Source organism: Bombina bombina, chromosome 3, assembly GCF_027579735.1.
Source record: "Bombina bombina isolate aBomBom1 chromosome 3, aBomBom1.pri, whole genome shotgun sequence".
Classification (NCBI taxonomy): Eukaryota; Metazoa; Chordata; class Amphibia; order Anura; family Bombinatoridae; genus Bombina; species Bombina bombina.
In genome coordinates, this window is record NC_069501.1 from 701,933,397 (window position 1) to 701,954,605 (window position 21,209).

The following is a 21,209-nucleotide window of genomic DNA, read 5'->3' on the forward strand; positions in this document are numbered from 1 at the left end:
GATTCGCCATTCAGGCACGCAGAGCGCTGTGGCTAAAATCCTGGTCGGCTGATGTAACTTCTAAGTCCAAATTACTTAGTATACCTTTCAAGGGGCAAACTTTATTTGGGCCCGGTTTGAAAGAAATTATTGCTGACATTACAGGAGGTAAGGGCCACGCTCTACCTCAAGACAAAGCCAAAGCTAAGGCTAGACAGTCTAATTTTCGTCCCTTTCGGAATTTCAAAGCAGGAGCAGCGCCAACTTCCACTGCACCAAAACAGGGAGGAGCTGTTGCTCGTTACAGACAAGGCTGGAAGCCTAATCAGTCCTGGAACAAGGGCAAGCAGGCCAGTAAACCTGCTGCTGTCCCAAAGACAGCATGAACCGAGGGCCCCCGATCCGGGACCGGATCTAGTGGGGGGCAGACTCTCTCTCTTCGCCCAGGCTTGGGCAAGAGATGTCCAGGATCCCTGGGCGCTAGAGATCATATCTCAGGGATACCTTCTAGACTTCAAATCCTCTCCCCCAAGAGGGAGATTTCATCTGTCAAGGTTGTCAACAAACCAAATAAAGAAAGACGCGTTTCTACGCTGTGTACAAGATCTATTATTAATGGGAGTGATCCATCCGGTTCCGCGGTCGGAACAAGGACAAGGGTTTTACTCAAACCTGTTTGTGGTTCCCAAAAAAGAGGGAACTTTCAGGCCAATCTTGGATTTAAAGATCCTAAACAAATTCCTAAGAGTTCCATCGTTCAAAATGGAAACTATTCGGACAATCTTACCCATGATCCAAGAGGGTCAGTACATGACCACAGTGGATTTAAAGGATGCTTACCTTCACATACCGATTCACAAAGATCATTACCGGTATCTAAGGTTTGCCTTCTTAAACAGGCATTACCAGTTTGTAGCCCTTCCATTCGGATTGGCTACGGCTCCAAGAATCTTTACAAAGGTTCTGGGTGCCCTTCTGGCGGTACTAAGACCGCGAGGAATTTCGGTAGCTCCGTACCTAGACGACATTCTGATACAAGCTTCAAGCTTTCAAACTGCCAAGTCTCATACAGAGTTTGTTCTGGCATTTCTAAGGTCGCACGGATGGAAAGTGAACGAAAAGAAGAGTTCTCTCTTTCCTCTCACAAGAGTTCCATTCTTGGGGACTCTTATAGATTCTGTAGAAATGAAGATTTATCTGACAGAAGACAGATTAACAAAGCTTCTAAATGCATGCCGTGTCCTTCATTCCATTCAACTCCCGTCAGTAGCTCAATGCATGGAGGTGATCGGCTTAATGGTAGCAGCAATGGACATAGTTCCCTTTGCACGCCTACATCTCAGACCGCTGCAATTGTGCATGCTGAGTCAGTGGAATGGGGATTACTCAGATTTGTCCCCCACTCTGAATCTGGATCAAGAGACCAGAAACTCTCTTCTATGGTGGCTTTCTCGGCCACATCTGTCCAGGGGGATACCGTTCAGCAGGCCGGACTGGACAATTGTAACAACAGACGCCAGCCTTCTAGGTTGGGGCGCTGTCTGGAATTCTCTGAAGGCTCAGGGACAATGGAGTCAGGAAGAAAGTCTCCTGCCAATAAACATTCTGGAATTGAGAGCAGTTCTCAATGCCCTTCTAGCTTGGCCCCAGTTAAAGACTCGGGGGTTCATCAGGTTTCAGTCGGACAACATCACGACTGTAGCTTACATCAACCATCAAGGAGGGACAAGAAGCTCCCTAGCAATGATAGAAGTATCAAAGATAATTCGCTGGGCAGAGTCTCACTCTTGCCATCTGTCAGCAATCCACATCCCGGGAGTGGAGAACTGGGAGGCGGATTTCTTGAGTCGCCAGACTCTTCATCCGGGGGAGTGGGAACTTCATCCGGAGGTCTTTGCCCAAATACTTCAACGTTGGGGCAAACCAGAGATAGATCTCATGGCGTCTCGCCAGAACGCCAAACTTCCTCGCTACGGATCCAGATCCAGGGATCCGGGAGCGGTTCTGATAGATGCTTTGACAGCACCTTGGAACTTCAGGATGGCTTATGTGTTTCCACCCTTCCCGCTGCTTCCTCGATTAATTGCCAAAATCAAACAGGAGAAAGCATCAGTGATTCTAATAGCGCCTGCATGGCCGCGCAGGACTTGGTATGCAGATCTAGTGGACATGTCATCCTGTCCGCCTTGGTCTCTACCTCTAAGACAGGACCTTCTGATTCAGGGTCCATTCAAACATCAAAGTCTAACTTCTCTGAAGCTGACTGCTTGGAAATTGAACGCTTGATTTTATCAAAACGTGGTTTTTCTGAGTCGGTTATTGATACCCTGATACAGGCTAGGAAGCCTGTTACCAGAAAGATTTACCATAAAATATGGCGTAAATACCTATACTGGTGTGAATCCAAAGATTACTCCTGGAGTAAGGTTAGGATTCCTAGGATATTGTCTTTTCTACAAGAAGGTTTAGAAAAGGGTTTATCGGCTAGCTCATTAAAGGGACAGATTTCAGCTCTGTCCATCTTGTTTCACAGGCGTCTGTCAGAAAATTCAGACATCCAAGCCTTTTGTCAGGCTTTAACTAGGATCAAGCCTGTGTTTAAAACTGTTGCTCCGCCATGGAGTTTAAACTTAGTTCTTAACGTTTTACAGGGTGTTCCGTTTGAACCCCTTCATTCCATTGATATAAAATTGTTATCTTGGAAAGTTCTATTTTTAATGGCTATTTCCTCGGCTCGAAGAGTCTCTGAGTTATCAGCCCTACATTGTGATTCTCCTTATCTGATCTTTCACTCAGACAAGGTAGTTCTGCGTACTAAACCTGGGTTCTTACCTAAGGTAGTCACTAACAGGAATATCAATCAAGAGATTGTTGTTCCATCCTTGTGTCCAAATCCTTCTTCAAAGAAGGAACGTCTTCTACACAATCTGGATGTAGTTCGTGCCCTCAAGTTCTACTTGCAGGCAACTAAAGATTTTCGCCAAACTTCTTCCCTGTTTGTCGTTTATTCTGGACAGAGGAGAGGTCAAAAAGCTTCTGCTACCTCTCTCTCTTTTTGGCTTCGTAGCTTAATACGTTTAGCCTATGAGACTGCTGGACAGCAGCCTCCTGAAAGAATTACAGCTCATTCCACTAGAGCTGTGGCTTCCACTTGGGCCTTTAAGAATGAGGCCTCTGTTGAACAGATTTGCAAGGCTGCAACTTGGTCTTCGCTTCATACTTTTTCCAAATTTTACAAATTTGACACTTTTGCTTCTTCGGAGGCTATTTTTGGGAGAAAGGTTCTTCAGGCAGTGGTTCCTTCTGTATAATGAGCCTGCCTATCCCTCCCGTCATCCGTGTACTTTTGCTTTGGTATTGGTATCCCAGAAGTAATGATGACCCGTGGACTGATCACACATAACAGAAGAAAACATAATTTATGCTTACCTGATAAATTCCTTTCTTCTGTTGTGTGATCAGTCCACGGCCCGCCCTGTTTTTAAGGCAGGTGCATATTTTTTAAATTATAATTCAGTCACCACTACACCCTTGGTTTCTCCTTTCTCGTTGGTCTTTGGTCGAATGACTGGAGGTGACGTAGAGGGGAGGAGCTATATAGCAACTCTGCTGGGTGAATCCTCTTGCACTTCCTGTAGGGGAGCAGATAATATCCCAGAAGTAATGATGACCCGTGGACTGATCACACAACAGAAGAAAGGAATTTATCAGGTAAGCATAAATTATGTTTCTTCTATGGTACTACGAGTCCACGGCCCGCTCTGTCATTTTAAGACAGATTATATTTTTTTATTTTAAACTTCAGTCACCTCTGCACCTTTTAGTTTCTCCTTTTTCTTCCTGTACCTTTGGTCGAATGACTGGGGGGTGGAGCTAAGGGAGGAGCTAAATAGACAGCTCTGCTGCGGTGCTCTTTGCCACTTAATGTTAGCAGGAGGATAATATCCCACAAGTAAAGGATGAATCCGTGGACTCGTCGTACCATAGAAGAAATTAATTTATCAGGTAAGCATAAATTTACTTTTTTTACAATATAGAAGCATTTATTGTCCAGTTAAAGCTACAAGTCTACAGGTTACTGTCTAGAGATTCAGCCTTATGTCAGGTTTGAAATAAACTTTTTTTTTGTGCTTCTTATTAATAAATTCTATTTCAAACATTCCATTAAATGGAAAGACCTGTATTATTTAAGCACTTACCATTTCTTGACAGTCATTTCTTGAAAATGTATTTAAATATAATGGTGTAGTTTTAAATGAAATGAATAACCTCTAGTAATTGTGTTTTTTCCGGTAACACTCCATGTCAGTTTCCGCAGTACACTTTTGCATAATGATAAAGCTGATCACTATAATTCCGAATCATGGCTATGTTTTTAGGAGGAAGAATCCTTTTATAATGCAATGTGCACAATTTATATAATCTTCCTGTTCTCTTTTGAAGATGATAGATTTGCTGCCAACTTCCTTATAAAAAATGGTGCCCGTGTGAATGCAGCCACTGTTGGAGAGCAGCAAACTCCACTACATCTGGTAGCCTCTTGCACAGTAAAGGATCGCTCGCCTGAGGTGATGTCTGATATAGCACAAATTGCTGAAGCACTTTTACACGAAGGAGCCAACCCTAACATGCAGGACAGTAAAGGAAGGCAAGTATTTATAGCATGTCTGTTTGGATTGAACAAATATATTATCTTTGTTTGTTGATGTCTGTAAAACAATGATTTTAAATGTCTTCTTTAAAGCTTTTAACTTTCCAAACCCTTACAATATTAAAGCCTTACAACAGCTATAACTGTGAAATACTAACAAAATATTCTTAAAGGGACACTAAACCCACATTTTTTCTTTCATGATTCAGATAGAGCATGCAATTTTAAGCAACTTTCTAATTTACTCCTATTTATAAATTGTTCTTCGTTCTCATTGCTATCTTTATTTAAAAAGCAAGAATGTGATGCATAGAAGTCGGACCATTTTTGGTTGAGAAACCTGGGTTATGCTTGCTTATTGGTGGGTAAGTGTCAGTCTCCAATAAGAAAGCGCTATCCATGGTGCTGAACCTAAAATGGACTGGCTGCTAAGATTTACATTGCTGCTATTTAAATAAAGATAGCAAGAGAATGAAGAAAAATTGATAAAAGGGGTAAATTAGAAAGTTGCTTAAAATGTAATGCTCTATCTGAATCATGAAATAAAAAATGAATGAATGACAGAAAACAGGAATGCTCATGTTTAAATAAATACCAGCAGCATTTTCTGTCAGGAAACATGTTTTGGCTGTTTATTACTAGGTTAGCGCAGAAAATTGCATAGTTTCCCACTAGCATTTACTTAGTCTCCCCAGTCATGTATTATCTCAAGGGGGATTATCATTATTGCTGTGCATGACAAAATCATGTTTTGATATAGCAGAGAGGATACTAGGGAGTTAATATGTGGATATTATTGTGGGACAGACATCAGTAATATTTGCTTGGACTATAACTTATATTTTCAGTTATAATGTAGAGATAGGAAATTAATTTGTGTCTCTTGTTGAACCCCCCCCCCCACACACACACACACACACTGTTTATTAAATTAGAATTAACTGAGGCTATTATGTGCTAAACCACCTTAAAGAGACACTAAACTCAAAATTAATCTTTCATGATTGATTATGCAATTTTAAGACACATTTTAATTAACGTCTAATTATCAAATTGCACATAGTTGTTTTTTTTTTACTATATATATCTGAGGCATCAGCTGCTGAACATCTTGCAAGAGTTCACAGTGTATACGTATAGAAGTCTGTGATTGGCTGATAGCTGTCAAATGATAAAGGGGGCGGCAAATTAAAGGAAATTTCTTCGAAAAAATATACTGCTCATTTAAAATTCAGAGTAAGGGTTATTGCATTGTCTATTTTTATTATGCAATTCTACTGTATTTAATGCTCCTTTTAAGGTAACAGAAGAGAGAGACTCCCTCTCTTTTTTCCTACTGCACTTGTGAACTGTAGTGTACATTCATTCGGCATCAGTATGGATTTGGGTTGTGATTGGCTATCAAGGGTCTTTTTGTTAGAGGGTGGCAGACAGGGAATTCAGTGAAAAGTATAAAACTACTATTTAACAAACCAAAGCTTCATTATTCATTGCAGACGGCTTCTTAAATACAAATTCTAATCTATTTTGTTTTTAATTTCCATTTAAAGACTTTGTGATTAAAAAAAATCCATGTGTGCGAGTGTTAATTGTGATTTGTATGAAGAGTAGCATCTCAGTATCTCATATTGCATGTTTAAATATCACAGGAACTTAGTGCAAGGTTTTCACTGGTATAGCACATTTATACTATTCTTTTGCCTTTCTACATGTTAAGTGTGTTGATACAAAAGATACTGATACTGTTGTCTTTCAACCTGTAGGACACCTTTGCATGCTGCAATTCTTGCCAGAAATGAGTATGTCTTTAACCAGCTGCTTCAGTGCAAACAGTAAGTATTGATTGGAGTGGATTTGTTTGTGTTTGCATGTAATACTGTACAGGTAGCCCTTGCTTTACGCTGATTCAATTTGCGCTATTTCACAATATTTCACTATTTAGGAAGTTATTTCTACAGGCTCCTTAGCTGAAAACAACCGAGTTGCAGAAGAGTTTGTTTAGTTAAATACCACTCCCCTTACCCACAATCCCCAGTCATTCTCTTTGTCTGTATTAGTTGCAAGGAGGTGGTAAAGTTAGCTGTCTGTAAGATTTTCTTCAATCAAGAGTTTGTTATTTTCAAAGCAGGACAAGATGTTCTGATTTTTGCTGAGGGTTTAGCCGTAGTTCATATCAGTCTCTTCAGTAGAGCAGTGGTGGCATTTAAGCATTTGGGAACTTGGGGGGTATAATCCCCTCTGTGCCTCTCAATCAGTTTATTGCTGCCCTTATCAGAAAGCCTTTTTAAGTTTGCACAGTGTCTTCTATTTTTCACAGGTCCATAGGAGGAAAGGATGCCTCTTAAACTTTGTGAACTGCCTGCTGCAAGGCGGATACTTCTATGGTAAGTGCTACGTTATTTTACATGTTTTATTATCTAATATGTATTTATGGCACTTAAACAGTTAATACTGTTTAGAGAGAGGACTGTAATGCAGGGCACTGGCAAGGTTTATTTTATGGCTCAATAGTGTTTGTTACTTTGTGAGCGAGTGGCGTTTTATTTTTTAACAATTTTTTCCCTGGAAGAGTTTGTCTGGCCGGGAGGAATGTTACGCCTTCGGTGGACGGGGCTTGCTGAGGCGGTAGTTTTTTGTGCGCTTTCTCTTTTCGGGACGTGCCAGAGAGATTTTAGTGCGGCTCTGGGCTGTGTGTGATTGGCGGTTTTTCTGCAGAGCGATTTACAGTCCGGATCGTTTTTTTTTCTCTCCGTTTTGATCAGTAGGTTCAGGTAGGCACTTCAGCAATCTGGCTGAGGTGTAGAGGGGCCTTTATTTTTTCTTTGCTTTATATAAGTTGAAGTCTGTTGTCATTTTATAACACTACTTTATCTCTTAAAGCGGTAGTAACTTCTTTGGCTTTTTTTTTAAAAAGTTTAAATAAATTATTTGGGCTTTATTTTTTTGTATTTCGATGGACCAAGAGGCCCTTCAAAATGTTACTTGCATTTTATGTTTGTGGAGCCACCTATTCCATTTTGTTCCTCTTGTATTGAGAGAACATTACAGGGATACACTTTTTGAGTCTGAGCCAGGGACCTTCTGCTCAGGCGCAGCTTTGTCCTCAGGCATCCCTATCCTTCTCTGCCTCGCATGTAGTGCCCCACTCGTATATCTTCTGCAGTTTTTGAGGCTTTATCTGCTTTCCCTAAGTTGCAGGGGAAGCGGAAGAGGAAGTTTAAGAATTTAGATGTCTCTGTTTCAGGAGTGGCTATCTCTAATGTCTCTTCTCAGAAGTCTGAGGAAGAGGATTCTTCTTTAGCATCTGAAGGTGAGATTTCAGATTCTGACCGTATAATTCCTTTTTCTGATGCTGAGGTTGTTTCATTTCAGATTCAAGGTTGAACACCTCAGTTTGTTACTTAAGGAGGTTTTGGCTACTTTGGATGATTCTGATACTACGGTCGTAGTAACTCCTAAGAAATCTAGTAATCTTAATAAGTATTTTGACGTTCCTTCCGCGGTGGAGGAGTTTCCTGTTCCTGATCGTGTTTCAGAAATTATTGCACGGGAGTGGGAGAATCTTGGGATTCCTTTTTCCCCTCCAATTTTTAAGATGTTTCCTATTGCTGATTCTATTAAAGAGTCTTGGCAAACGGTTCCTAAGGTGGAAGGAGCTATTTCCACTTTGGCTAAGAGAACTACTATTTCTATTGAGGATAGCTGTTCCTTTAACTATCCTATGGATACGAAGCTGGAAGCTTTACCTAAGAGGATATATGTTCACCAGGGGTTGCAATGGCAGCCTGCGGTGTGTATTGCTACTGTCACTAGTGCGGCAGCCTATTAGTTTGATGCGTTGTTTGATTCTATTCGGTCAGATACTCCTCTTGAGGAGATTCAGAATAGGATTAAGGCTATTAAGTTGGGCAATTCCTTTATTACTGATGCTTCTCTTCAAGTCATCACGTTTGGTGCAAAGATTTCTGGCTTTGCTGTTCTGGCTCGCAGAACTTTATAGTTGAAGTCCTGGTCTGTGGATTTTTCCTCTAAATCTATGCTTTTGTCTATTCCTTACAAGCGTAAGACCTTGTTTGGACTGGGTCTGACTGAGATTATTTTTGATATCACGGGAGGTAAGGGACATTTTCTCCCTCAGGATAAGAGAAATAAATAAAAACGTCAGAGTAATTTTCGTTCCCTTCTAAACTTTTCAGCTAAGCCTTCCCCTGCTTCTTCCAAGCAAGAACATTGTAAGTCTTCTTGGAAGCAATTTAAGAAGCCCGTTACTGACTCTAAGACAGCATGAAGGGTCTGCCCCCGATCCGGGAGCGGATCTTGTGGGGGGAAGACTTTCTTTTTTTGCTCAGGCTTGGGTTCGGGATGTCCCGGATCCCTGGGGGGTGGACATTGTGTCCCAGGGTTACAAGCTATAGAGTTCAAGACTTATCCTCCCAGGGGCAGGTTCCTTCTCTCCAGGTTATCTGTAAACCAGATAAAGAGAGAGGCGTTCTTATGTTGTGTTGATCTTTCCGATATGGGAGTGATAGTTCCTGTTCCAATTCAGGAGCAGGGTCTGGGATTCTATTCTAATGTTTTCGTAGTTCCTAAAAAAGAGGGAACCTTCAGACCTCTTTTAGATCTCAAGAGTGTGAACAAGTTTCTCAGAGTTCCGTCTTTCAAGATGGAAACTATTTTTGTTCCATTTTTCCTTTAGTTCAGGAGGGTCAGTTCACGACCACAGTGGATTTAAAGGATGCGTATCTGCATATTCCTATCCACAATGATCATCACAAGTTTCTGAGATTTGCGTTTCTAGACAAACATTTTCAGTTTGTAGTTCTTCCATTCGGTCTTGCAACAGCTCCCAGAATTTTCTCAAAGGTCTTGGGAGCATTATTGGCAGTGCTTCGGTTGCAGGGGCGCCCTATCTGGACGATATTCTGGTTCAGGTGTAATCTCTTCAACAAGCAAGCTCCCACACAGAGATATTGTTGTCTTTTCTGCGGTCCAACGGTTGGAAGGTGAATTTACAAAAAAGTAACTTGATTCCGTATACAAAAGTGGTATTTTTGGGAACCATCATAGATTCCCTAGAAATGAAGATTTTTCTGACAGAAGCCAGAAGATCAAAGATCGTCAGCTCTTGTCTTGCTCTTCAGGCCTCTCCCCGGCCATCAGTGGCTCAGTGTATGGAGGTTATTAGTCTGATGGTGTCAGTTATGGACATCATTCCGTTTGCTCTCTTCCTTCTCAGGCCTCTGCAGTTATGCATGATCAGACAATGGAATGGGAATTATGCGGATCTGTCTCTGTGAATTGTTTTGGATCAGGAGACAAGATTTGTGGTTGTCTCAGGATCTTCTCTCCCATGGAACCTGCTTCCGCAGACTTACCTGGGTGATCGTGACCACGGACGCCAGTCTGCTGGGATGGGGAGCTGTCTGGGGTTCATTAAGGGCTCAGGGTCTTTGGACTTTGGAGGAGTCGGTTCTTCCCATAAATATCCTAGAGCTGAGAGCAATCTTCAATGCTCTTCTATCCTGGCCTCAGTTAGCTTCAGCCCATTTTATCAGGTTTCGGTCACACAACATAACTTCAGTGGCTTACATCAATCATCAGGGAGGAACTCGAAGTTCCTTGGCTATGACAAGATCATCAAAGGTAGCCAAGATTATTCAGTGGACAGAGACCCACAACTGTTGTCTGTCTGCGATCCACATTCCAGGGATGGACAATTGAGAAGCGGATTTTCTGAGCAGACAGACTTTTCATCCGGGGTAGTGGGAACTTCACCCGCAGGTGTTTTCCAGCTTGATCCTCAAGTCGGGGCTGCCGGAACTGGATCTCATGGCATCTTGTCAGAATGCCAAGCTTCCGAGGTATGGGTCAAGGTCAACATGTTTTTCCTCTGTTCGCTCTCCTTCCATGGGTCATCAGACAGGGTAGGGCGTCGGTGATTCTCATTGCTCCGGCTTGGCCTCGCAGGATTTGGTATGCAGATCTGGTGGAGATGTCATCTTTTCCACCTTGGAGTCTTCGGTTAAGGAAGGACCTTCTACTTCAGGGGCCCTTCCTTCATCCAAATCTCGTTTCTCTGAAGCTGACTGCTTGGAGATTGAACGCTTGATATTATATAAGCGTGGTTTTTCTGAGTCAGTTATTGAGACTATGATTCAGGCTCATAAGCCTGTGACTAGAAAGATTTACTATAAGATTTGGTGTAAATATTTGTATTGGTGTGTATCCAGAGGTTTTTCTTGGACTAGAGTTAAGATTCCTAGGATTTTGTCTTTTCTCCAAGAGGGTTTGGAGAAGATATTTGACCTTGAAGGGTCAAATATCTGCTTTATCTATTTTGTTGCATAAACGTCTGGCAAATGTGCCAGATGTTCAGTCTTTTTGCCAGGCTTTGGTTAGAGTCTGGTTTAGGTTTAAATTTGCTACTCCTCCTTGGAGTCTCATTTTGGTTCTTAGAGTTCTTCAACATGCTCCTTTTGAGCCTATGCATTCTTTGGATATTAAGATTTAAACCTGAAAAGTTTTGTTTTTGGTTGCTATTTCTTCGGCTCAAAGGTTTTTGGAGCTTTCAGCTTTGTAGTATGAATCTCCTTTCCTTATTTTTCATTCTGATAAGGTAGTTCTGCGTACTGCCTTAGGTTTCCTTCCCAAGGTGGTTTCAGACAAGAATATAAATCAAGAGATTGTTGTTCCTTCCTTGTGTCCTAATCCTTCTTCTCATAAGAAACATTTATTGCACAACCTGGATGTGGTGCGTTCTTTAAAGTTTTTTATTTGCAGGCGACTAAGGATTTTCACCAGTTTTCTTTTTTTTTTTTTCTTTCTGGGAAGCGCAAGGGTCAGAAGGCTACGGCTACTTCTCTTTCTTTTTGGTTAAGGAGTATTATTCGCTTGGCATATGAGACTGCTGGGCAGCAGCCTCCTAAGAGAATCACGGTTCATTCCACTAGGGCTGTTTCTTCTTCTTGGGCTTTTAAAAATGGAGCCTCTGTGGAACAGATTTGCTTGCTATGTACTGCCATCTGCCCTATATACACGCTCTGTTGTAATGAATCAAGGCAGTTCAGAGGGTTAACACAGAAATGGGTGCCTGAGTTAGACTTACTAAGTCCTGTGCAACAGTATGTGTCATGCTACAAACAGTATCCTCACACATATGCATACTTTAACCTGTAGTAAACCTGCAGTTGATCCTGTGCTGTAACTAACAGTGCTATGATCCTCTGTGAGGACTACATAATCTGGCCATCATGGAAGGGAATTTACAAGTGACAAGAACTTCACTAAGAAGAAATTATGTTGTAACAGCTTTAAGTAGAACAACCCTTTCTTATGGGAACTATGCACTGAGGGTGTATGAGAAATCTCCTAACACCTCTCTCTCTCTCTCCTTGTCCTCTCCTTGACGAGACACAGAACTACTGGGAGGGATATATAAAGCTCTGGGTAGGGTGTTGCCTCCTCCTGGTGGACAGGTGATGTAATCCCAAGAGTAAGGCTCGTGGACTCTCACTACCATAAGAAAGAAAACACGCTTGCCATATCGGGAGCCTGTATCAGAAAGATTGTGATTGAGTTATTTTGCATTAGAATGTATTTAATCTTAATATACTTTTAAGCATGAGTTATGTAATAATTCCTTAATCTTTTCTTTTAGCAAATAAGATTTTTTTGGTTAGTAATCTTTAGGTTTGTGCATTTGGCACTAAACAAATGCCGAAGATCGCGGCCACAAGACATATTCAGCAATTTTCTGAGCTTTATTCTTGTGAAAATGCAACACACTAAGATTTGTGCAAATCCAGATCTCTTAGTGTGTTGCATTTTCACAAGAATAAATCTGAAAATTGCTACAAGCGGCTGCCATCTTGGGCATTTGTTTAGTACTGAATGCACAATTCTAACAATCTTAACACTTGCAAATGCAAAATAGGGTTTTGGCTACTATTAGTTATTATTTAATTTATTATTTTAGAACTATAGGATCAGTTGCAATCCTTTAGAAAAGTTTAATGTTTTTTCTTCAAAAGTCACTATTAAAGTCTATGGGAATAATCTTTTCTGAAAGATTGTAATAAATATCTGCGGTTGTGCTTTAGTTAAATATATATTAAATGCATTTTTATACTATATTAAACACCATAAAATGTGTTAATATCTTACAAAGTGTGGTGTAAGGGTGTTAAAAGATATCAATAAATAAATATATGCAAATTCAGATTTTTTTTTATGTTAGGTTAGATTTAGAACTGAAGGATCATGAAGGAAGCACTGCTCTGTGGCTTGCTCTTCAGTATATCACATTATCTTCTGACCAGTCAGTCAATCCGTTTGATGACGTTCCGGTCGAGAATGGAACCTCATTTGATGAGAATAGCTTTGCAGCAAGACTTATAAAACGAGGAAGTAACACAGATGCACCCGACACTGTAACAGGTAAACAAATGAGGTTTGTATTCCCATTGGCACCTATGTTTTTAACCTAGTGTTCACTCCACTTCCTGACATTTTTTATTTTATTTTTGTAGCTGTAAATATTTCCAAGACTGTATATGTATATATATATGTATATGTGTGTGTGTATGTGTGTATATATATATGTGTGTATATATATATATATATATATATATATATATATATATATATATATATATATATATATATATATACACATTACATACACTCGTTTACATATAAAGGGGTAGAAAATATCACTACAGTTTACAACTCTACACTTTTAAAGTTACTAGCACTAGCCCAGAGTGAAAAAGTTACTGATCCATTAAATATTAAAGATAGGAAAAAGTCAATTTTTGTTTTTTGCATCTGCTGTTATTCTTACTCGTCCAGGACTAGTGGGAATTTCATTCCTAGTATATATAGAGATGATTATTAGAAATAAAAAAAAAAGATAGAGAAAATGTAGAGGGTTATTAAAGGTTATAAAGAAGTTTTCTTTCATAAGGTGGTGAGAGTCCACAAGCCATTACTCCTGGGATTCAACTTCTGGCCACTAGGTGGAGGCAAATATTCCCAAATTTCTAAGAGCACGTCATTCATCCCACCTCTCGTATTCTAGTCTTTTCTTTGCCTCCACAGGAAGAATGTGAAGAATTGAGGTGCTCTAGAATCTTTGTTTAAAGGGGTTGTCAGACCGTTTGGAGGCCCATTTTCCCTTCAGAGAGCTGCTACTTTGAGACAGAGGGAAGATTGAAGTATAACGTAAATACACAATTACTCCCAGTGAAGGAGTTAGTCACAAGCTTGCCACAGGTGTCGCATGGACCGGTCCATAAACCTCCTCCTGTTCGGTCGTTAATATACTCGTTATGTAGATCCTCTGCTGTGACCTACACAGCCCTGGATGGACCCTTTTCCAGAAGCAGTCTTTTCTGCAGACAGTATGCATGTTAGAGTAGGAGCATCTGAAGTAAGTGCTGCCAATTCTTGCACTCATATAGCCCACAGGCTAATAGCAGGTACATCACTCTGAGGTACATCATAGCCAAGGGCCATGCACATGTAATTCCACCTTTATTACTTAGACTTTGCCTACTTAGTCTAGTGAATATGGAAACTTTATTTTGGGGTAATAGCTGCCATTTACTATTCAGATAATTCACTTGGGAGTTGCAACTTTATACACTCGCTTAAATACACAGTAAAAGGGAATAAACTGTTTGGCAATGTGAGGGGGAGTCTATTTTCTATTTTATGTTTTTGTTCACTGACTTAGCATGTCTGTTACATTTAGTAACTGAGCTATTTCACTCTCTTTTTTAAAAAAATCCTCAACTGCTCCTCTGGTTCTGAGCGCAACGGCTATTTTTCAAATGTCTTATTACAGAAGGGTAAGATATTTTTATTATTATTTACTATTATTACACCAAGGAGATTTTCCCTTTAAAGGGACAGTCAACTCAAAAATGTTTATTGTTTAAAAAGATAGATAATCCCTTTATTACCCATTCCCTAGTTTTGCACAGAAAACATGGTTATATTAAAGGGACAGTCTACACCAGAATTTTTATTGTTTAAAAAGATAAATAATCCCTTTATTACCCATTCCCCAGTTTTGCATAACCAACACAGTTATTTTAATGTATGTTTTACCTCTGTGATTACCTTGTATCTAAGCCTCTGCAGACTGCCCCCTTATCTCAGTGCTTTTGACAGACATGCAGTTTAACCAAACAGTGCAGACTCCTAAATAACTCCACGGGAGTGAGCACAATGTCATCTAGATGACACAAATGAACTAGCACTGTTTAACTGTGAAAATCTTTCAAAATGCTCTGAGCTAAGAGGCGGTTTTCAATGGTTTATAAATCTGTTTGAGCCTACCTAGGTTTAGCTTTTCAAAAATACCACCAAGGGAACAAAGCAAATTTAATGATAAAAGTCAATTGGAAAGTTATTTAAAATTGCATGCCCTATCTGACTCATGAAAGTTTAATTTTGACTAGACTGTCCCTTTAAGTGCTGTGTTGTGCACATGTTATCTTTATGGGTCACATAAACTAGCACTACACTTTTGTGAAAAGCTAATAAGAAAGCTTGTGATCAGAGGGCTGTCTTTAGTGGTTTAGACATAAGGAATGGCTCAGCACTTACTGCCAAATATCAAGGTGCACGCTGTCAGGATCCTGCACCAATCCCAAAAGACTTCAGTAAACCAAAAAGCAGCAGCACCACAAGATATGCATCAAAATCATTTTATTAGTGAGACATCACATAGAACAACAACGTTTTGGTCACAAACTGACCTTAATCATGTTATACAACTGAATATTCTTAGCCACATTTCTTTTACAAGATACGATGAGCCCACAGATTTCATCCTTACTTATGGGATATCGCCTCCTGGTCAGCAGGAGGAGGCAAAGAGCACCACAGAAGAGCTGTATATATAGCTCCTCCCTTCCCTCCTACCCCAGTCATTCTCTTTGTCTGTGTTAGTGATAGGAAGAGGTAAAGTGAGGTGTTATAGATTCTTCAATCAAGTGTTTATTATTTTTTAAAGTGGTGCCACAGCGTGCTACTTTGTTCTGGGGTGTAGCCTAGACCAGATCAGTCTCTTCAGTAAAAAGAGAAGCATCTGGTGGCTTTGAAGCAATGGGAACTTGTGGGACATAATTCTCACTGCGCCTCCCATATACTGTTGCTGCCCTGTCTAGGAAAAAATCTGAGGGTCTTTTGCTCAGTATTTTTCTTGTATCCTTCAGGTCCATGTGAGCAGAGGATTTCACACACAGCTTGTGAGGTAAGTGCCATTTCTCCAACATTGGTGTGTCCGGTCCACGGCGTCATCCTTACTTGTGGGATATCTCTTCCCCAACAGGAAATGGCAAAGAGTCCCAGCAAAGCTGGCCATATAGTCCCTCCTAGGCTCCGCCCACCCCAGTCATTCTCTTTGCCGTTGCACAGGCAACATCTCCACGGAGATGGTTAAGAGTTTTTTTGGTGTTTAAATGTAGTTTTTATTCTTCTATCAAGTGTTTGTTATTTTAAAATAGTGCTGGTATGTACTATTTACTCTGAAACAGAAAAGGATGAAGATTTCTGTTTGTGAGAGGAAGATGATTTTAGCAGACAGTAACTAAAATCGATTGCTGTTTCCACACAGGACTGTTGAGATGAAGTAACTTCAGTTGGGGGAAACAGTTAGCAGACTTTTCTGCTTAAGGTATGACTAGCCATATTTCTAACAAGACCATGTAATGCTGGAAGGCTGTCATTTCCCCTCATGGGGACCGGTAAGCCATTTTCTTAGTCAAACAGAATAAAGGGCTTAATATGGGCTAAAAAACTGGTAGACATTTTTATGGGCTAAATCGATTGCTTTATTTGGGCATTTTATTCATATTTATGCTGACAATTCGCATTTATAAACTTGGGAAACGTTTATTAAACGGCAGGCACTATGTTAGACACCTTTTCCAGTCAAGGGGCCTTCCTAGTTGTAGACTGAGCCTCATTTTCGCGCCATTACTGCACAGTTGTTTTTTGAGAGCAGGGCATGCAGATGCATGTGTGAGGATCTGAAATTTGCTGGAAAAGCTTCTAGAAGGCGTCAATTCGTATCGTATTCCCCTCTGGGCTTGGTTGGGTCTCAGCAAAGGCTATAGCTGGGACTGTATAGGGGTTAAATTTGTAAACGGCTCCGGTTCCGTTATTTTAAGGGTTAAAGCTCTGAAATTTGGTGTGCAATACTCTTAATGCTTTAAGACACTGTGGTGAAATTTTGGTAATTTGTGAACAATTCCTTCATACTTTTTCACATATTCAGTAATAAAGTTTTTTCTGTTTAAAATTTAAAGAGACAGTAACGGTTTTGTTTTAAAACGTTTTTTGTGCTTTGTTGACAAGTTTAAGCCTGTTTAACATGTCTGTGCCTTCGGATAAGCTATGTTCTATATGTATGAAAGCCAATGTGTCTCCTCATTTAAATTTATGTGATAATTGTGCCATAGCGTCCAAACAAAGTAAGGACAGTACTGCCACAGATAATGAAATTGCCCAAGATGATTCCTCAGATGAGGGGAGTAAACATGATACTACATCATCTCCTACTGTGTCTACACCAGTTTTGCCCACACAGGAGGCCCCTAGTATATCTAGTGCGCCAATGCTTATTACCATGCAACAATTAACGGCTGTAATGGATAACTCCATAGCAAATATTTTATCCAAAATGCCTACTTATCAGAGAGAGCGCGATTGCTCTGTTTTAAACACTGAAGAGCTGGAGGGCGCTGATGATAATTGTTCTGTCATACCCTCACACCAATCTGAAGGGGCCATGAGGGAGGTTTTGTCAGATGGGGAAATTTCAGATTCAGGAAAAATTTCTCAACAAGCTGAACCTGATGTTGTGACATTTAAATTTAAATTAGAACATCTCCGCGCACTGCTTAAGGAGGTGTTATCTATTCTGGATGATTGTGACAACTTGGTCATTCCAGAGAAATTATGCAAGATGGACAAGTTCCTTGAGGTTCCGGTGCACCCCGACGCTTTTCCTATACCCAAGCGGGTGGCGGACATAGTAAATAAGGAGTGGGAAAAGCCCGGCATACCTTTTGTCCCCCCCCCCCCTATATTTAAGAAATTATTTCCTATGGTCGACCCCAGAAAGGACTTATGGCAGACAGTCCCTAAGGTCGAGGGGGCAGTTTCTACTCTAAACAAACACACTACTATTCCTATCGAAGATAGTTGTGCTTTCAAAGATCCTATGGATAAAAAATTGGAGGGTTTGCTTAAAAAGATTTTTGTACAGCAAGGTTACCTTCTACAACCCATTTCGTGCATTGTTCCTGTCACTACAGCAGCGTGGTTCTGGTTCGAGGAACTAGAAAACTCGCTTAGTAGAGAGACTCCATATGAGGAGGTTATGGACAGAGTTCACGCACTTAAGTTGGCTAACTCTTTTATTTTAGATGCCGCTTTGCAATTAGCTAGATTAGCGGCGAAAAATTCAGGGTTTGCTATCGTGGCGCGCAGAGCGCTTTGGCTAAAAAAGTCTTGGTCAGCGGATGTGTCATCCAAGACAAAATTGCTTAACATCCCTTTCAAAGGTAAAACTCTATTTGGACCAGAATTGAAAGAGATTATTTCAGACATCACTGGGGGAAAGGGCCACGCCCTTCCACAAGATAGGCCTTTCAAGGCCAAAAATAAGTCTAATTTTCGTTCCTTTCGCAATTTCAGGAACGGACCGGCCTCTAATTCTGCATCCTCTAAGCAAGAGGGTAATGCCTCACAACCCAAACCAGCCTGGAAACCGATGCAAGGCTGGAACAAGAGTAAGCAGGCCAAGAAGCCTGCCGCTGCTAACAAAACAGCATGAAGTAGTAGCCCCCGATCCGGGACCGGATCTAGTGGGGGGCAGACTCTCTCTCTTTGCTCAGGCTTGGGCAAGAGATGTTCAGGATCCCTGGGCGCTAGAAATAGTTTCTCAGGGTTATCTCCTGGAATTCAGGGAACTACCCCCAAGGGGAAGGTTCCACATGTCTCACTTATCCTCAAACCAAATAAAGAGACAGGCGTTCTTACATTGTGTAGAAGACCTGTTAAAGATGGGAGTGATACACCCAGTTCCAATAAAGGAACAAGGAATGGGATTTTATTCCAATCTGTTCGTAGTTCCCAAAAAAGAGGGAACTTTCAGACCAATTTTGGATTTGAAGATCCTAAACAAATTTCTCAGGGTACCATCGTTCAAGATGGAAACCATTCGAACGATTCTACCCACTATCCAGGAAAGTCAATTTATGACTACCGTGGATCTAAAGGATGCGTACCTACATATTCCTATCCACAAAGAACATCATCAGTTCCTAAGATTCGCTTTTCTGGACAAGCATTACCAGTTTGTGGCCCTCCCATTCGGGTTAGCCACTGCTCCAAGGATTTTCACAAAGGTACTAGGGTCCCTTCTAGCGGTTCTAAGACCGAGGGGCATTGCAGTAGTACCTTACTTGGACGACATTCTAATACAAGAGTCGTCCCTGTCAAAAGCAAAGGCTCATACAGACATCGTTCTGGCCTTTCTCAGATCACACGGATGGAAGGTGAACATAGAAAAAAGTTCTCTGTCTCGTCGACAAGAGTTCCCTTCTTGGGAACAATAATAGATTCCTTAGAAATGAGGATTTTTCTGACAGAGGTCAGAAAGTGAAAACTTCTAAGCACTTGTCAAGTTCTTCATTCTGTTCCTCGTCCTTCCATAGCGCAGTGCATGGAAGTAGTAGGGTTGATGGTTGCAGCAATGGACATAGTTCCTTTTGCATGAATTCATCTAAGACCATTACAACTGTGCATGCTCAAACAATGGAATGGGGACTATACAGACTTGTCTCCAATGATTCAAGTAGATCAGAAGACCAGAGATTCACTCCGTTGGTGGCTGACCCTGGACCATCTTTCCCAGGGAATGAGCTTCCGCAGACCAGAGTGGGTCATTGTCACGACCGACGCCAGTCTAGTGGGCTGGGGCGCGGTCTGGGAATCCCTGAAAGCTCAGGGTCTATGGTCTCGGGAAGAGTCTCTTCTCCCGATAAACATTCTGGAACTGAGAGCGATATTCAATGCTCTCAGGGCTTGGCCTCAACTAGCAAAGGCCAGATTCATAAGGTTCCAATCAGACAACATGATGACCGTTGCGTATATCAATCATCAGGGGGGAACAAGGAGTTCCCTGGCGATGAAAGAAGTGACCAAAATAATTCAATGGGCGGAGGATCACTCCTGCCACCTGTCTGCGATCCACATCCCAGGTGTGGAAAACTGGGAGGTGGATTTTCTGAGTCGTCAGACATTCCATCCGGGGGAGTGGGAACTCCATCCGGAGATCTTTGCCCAAACAACTCAATTATGGGGCATTCCAGACATGGATCTGATGGCGTCTCGTCAGAACTACAAGGTTCCTTGCTACGGGTCCAGATCCAGGGATCCCAAGGCGACTCTAGTAGATGCACTAGTAGCACCTTGGACCTTCAACCTAGCTTATGTATTTCCACCGTTTCCTCTCATTCCCAGGCTGGTAGCCAGGATCAATCAGGAGAGGGCCTCGGTGATCTTGATAGCTCCTGCGTGGCCACGCAGGACTTGGTATGCAGACCTGGTGAATATGTCATCGGTTCCACCATGGAAGCTACCTTTGAGACAGGACCTTCTTGTTCAGGATCCATTCGAACATCCAAATCTGGTCTCCCTCCAGCTGACGGCTTGGAGATTGAACGCTTGATTCTATCGAAGCGTGGGTTTTCAGATTCTGTGATAGATACTCTGGTTCAGGCCAGAAAACCGGTAACTAGAAAGATTTACCATAAAATATGGAAAAGATATATCTGTTGGTGTGAATCCAAAGGATTCCCATGGAATAAGATAAAAATTCCTAAGATTCTCTCCTTTCTACAAGAAGGTTTGGAGAAAGGATTATCTGCAAGTTCTCTAAAGGGACAGATCTCTGCTTTATCTGTCTTACTACACAAAAGACTGGCAGCTGTGCCAGATGTTCAAGCATTTGTTCAGGCTCTGGTTAGGATCAAGCCTGTTTACAGACCTTTGACTCCTCCCTGGAGTCTAAATCTAGTTCTTTCAGTTCTTCAAGGGGTTCCGTTTGAACCTTTACATTCCATAGATATTAAGTTACTATCTTGGAAAGTCTTGTTTTTGGTTGCAATTTCTTCTGCTAGAAGAGTTTCAGAGTTATCTGCTCTGCAGTGTTCTCCGCCCTATCTGGTGTTTCATGCAGATAAGGTGGTTTTGCGTACTAAGCCTGGTTTTCTTCCTAAGGTTGTTTCTAACAAAATTATTAACCAGGAGATAGTTATACCTTCTTTATGTCCGAATCCAGTTTCAAAGAAGGAACGTTTGTTACACAATTTGGACGTAGTCCGTGCTCTAAAATTCTATTTAGAGGCTACAAAAGATTTCAGACAAACATCTTCCTTGTTTGTTGTTTATTCTGGTAAAAGGAGAGGTCAAAAAGCGACTTCTACCTCTCTTTCCTTTTGGCTTAAAAGCATCATCCGATTGGCTTATGAGACTGCCGGACGGCAGCCTCCTGAAA

General features: G+C 41.2%; 1 protein-coding gene across 1 annotated transcript in view; it reads left to right on the forward strand.

The window, feature by feature from the left end:
- The window catches only part of ANKFY1 (ankyrin repeat and FYVE domain containing 1), a 423,330-nt gene that overhangs the window by 108,753 nt on the left and 293,368 nt on the right, over nucleotides 1-21,209 (forward strand). Inside the window, exons 8-10 of the mRNA XM_053707500.1 lie at nucleotides 4,423-4,627; nucleotides 6,394-6,462; nucleotides 12,867-13,066. Coding sequence (XP_053563475.1) covers nucleotides 4,423-4,627; nucleotides 6,394-6,462; nucleotides 12,867-13,066 — 474 coding nt within the window. The remainder of the gene's footprint in view (nucleotides 1-4,422; nucleotides 4,628-6,393; nucleotides 6,463-12,866; nucleotides 13,067-21,209) is intronic.